Source organism: Carlito syrichta, unplaced genomic scaffold, assembly GCF_000164805.1.
Source record: "Carlito syrichta isolate Samal-C Ts95f unplaced genomic scaffold, Tarsius_syrichta-2.0.1 Scaffold316392, whole genome shotgun sequence".
In the NCBI taxonomy this organism is placed as follows: Eukaryota; Metazoa; Chordata; class Mammalia; order Primates; family Tarsiidae; genus Carlito; species Carlito syrichta.
In genome coordinates, this window is record NW_007260488.1 from 417,750 (window position 1) to 418,202 (window position 453).

The window sequence follows — 453 nt, forward strand, 5'->3', positions numbered from 1 at the left end:
CCTTGGCCCAGGTGGGGCGCCCAGTGGGAGAAGGGCCAGGCCCCCAAGGCCCAGCCTCCAGCCCGCGGCTGCAGCAGAAGCCAGGACGCCGCGGGAGGCGGGGAGGCGGGGAGGCGGGAGGCGGGGAGGCGGGGAGGCGGGGAGGCGCGAAGGCACGAAGGCGCGAAGGCACGAGTCTGGCCTCCAGCCGGGCGCCGGGGCCCAGCCCCAGGGACGCGGGCGCGCGGCTCCGAGTCCTCCCGAGAAAGGCAGCGGGTGGCGGGCCCTGGGTTCACCCTTCGCGGCTCCAGCAAGGGCGCCGGTGGCCTCGTCGCCGTCCCGCTGAAGGAGGCAAATAAATTATTGCTGGGGGGCGCGGGGGGCGCTCAGTTCACGGCGCGCACGGCGCGGCTGCTGCGCGGGAAGCGGTGCACCTTGACGTGCTTGGAGAGGTGGTCGCTCCGCGCGAACTTC

General features: G+C 75.1%; 1 protein-coding gene across 1 annotated transcript in view; it reads right to left on the reverse strand.

The window, feature by feature from the left end:
- Nucleotides 1-360: 360 nt before the first annotated feature.
- KLF15 (Kruppel like factor 15) overlaps nt 361-453 on the reverse strand; it is an 8,421-nt gene continuing 8,328 nt past the window's right edge. Inside the window, exon 5 of the mRNA XM_021707137.1 lies at nt 361-453. Coding sequence (XP_021562812.1) covers nt 366-453 — 88 coding nt within the window. The 3' untranslated portion in view covers nt 361-365.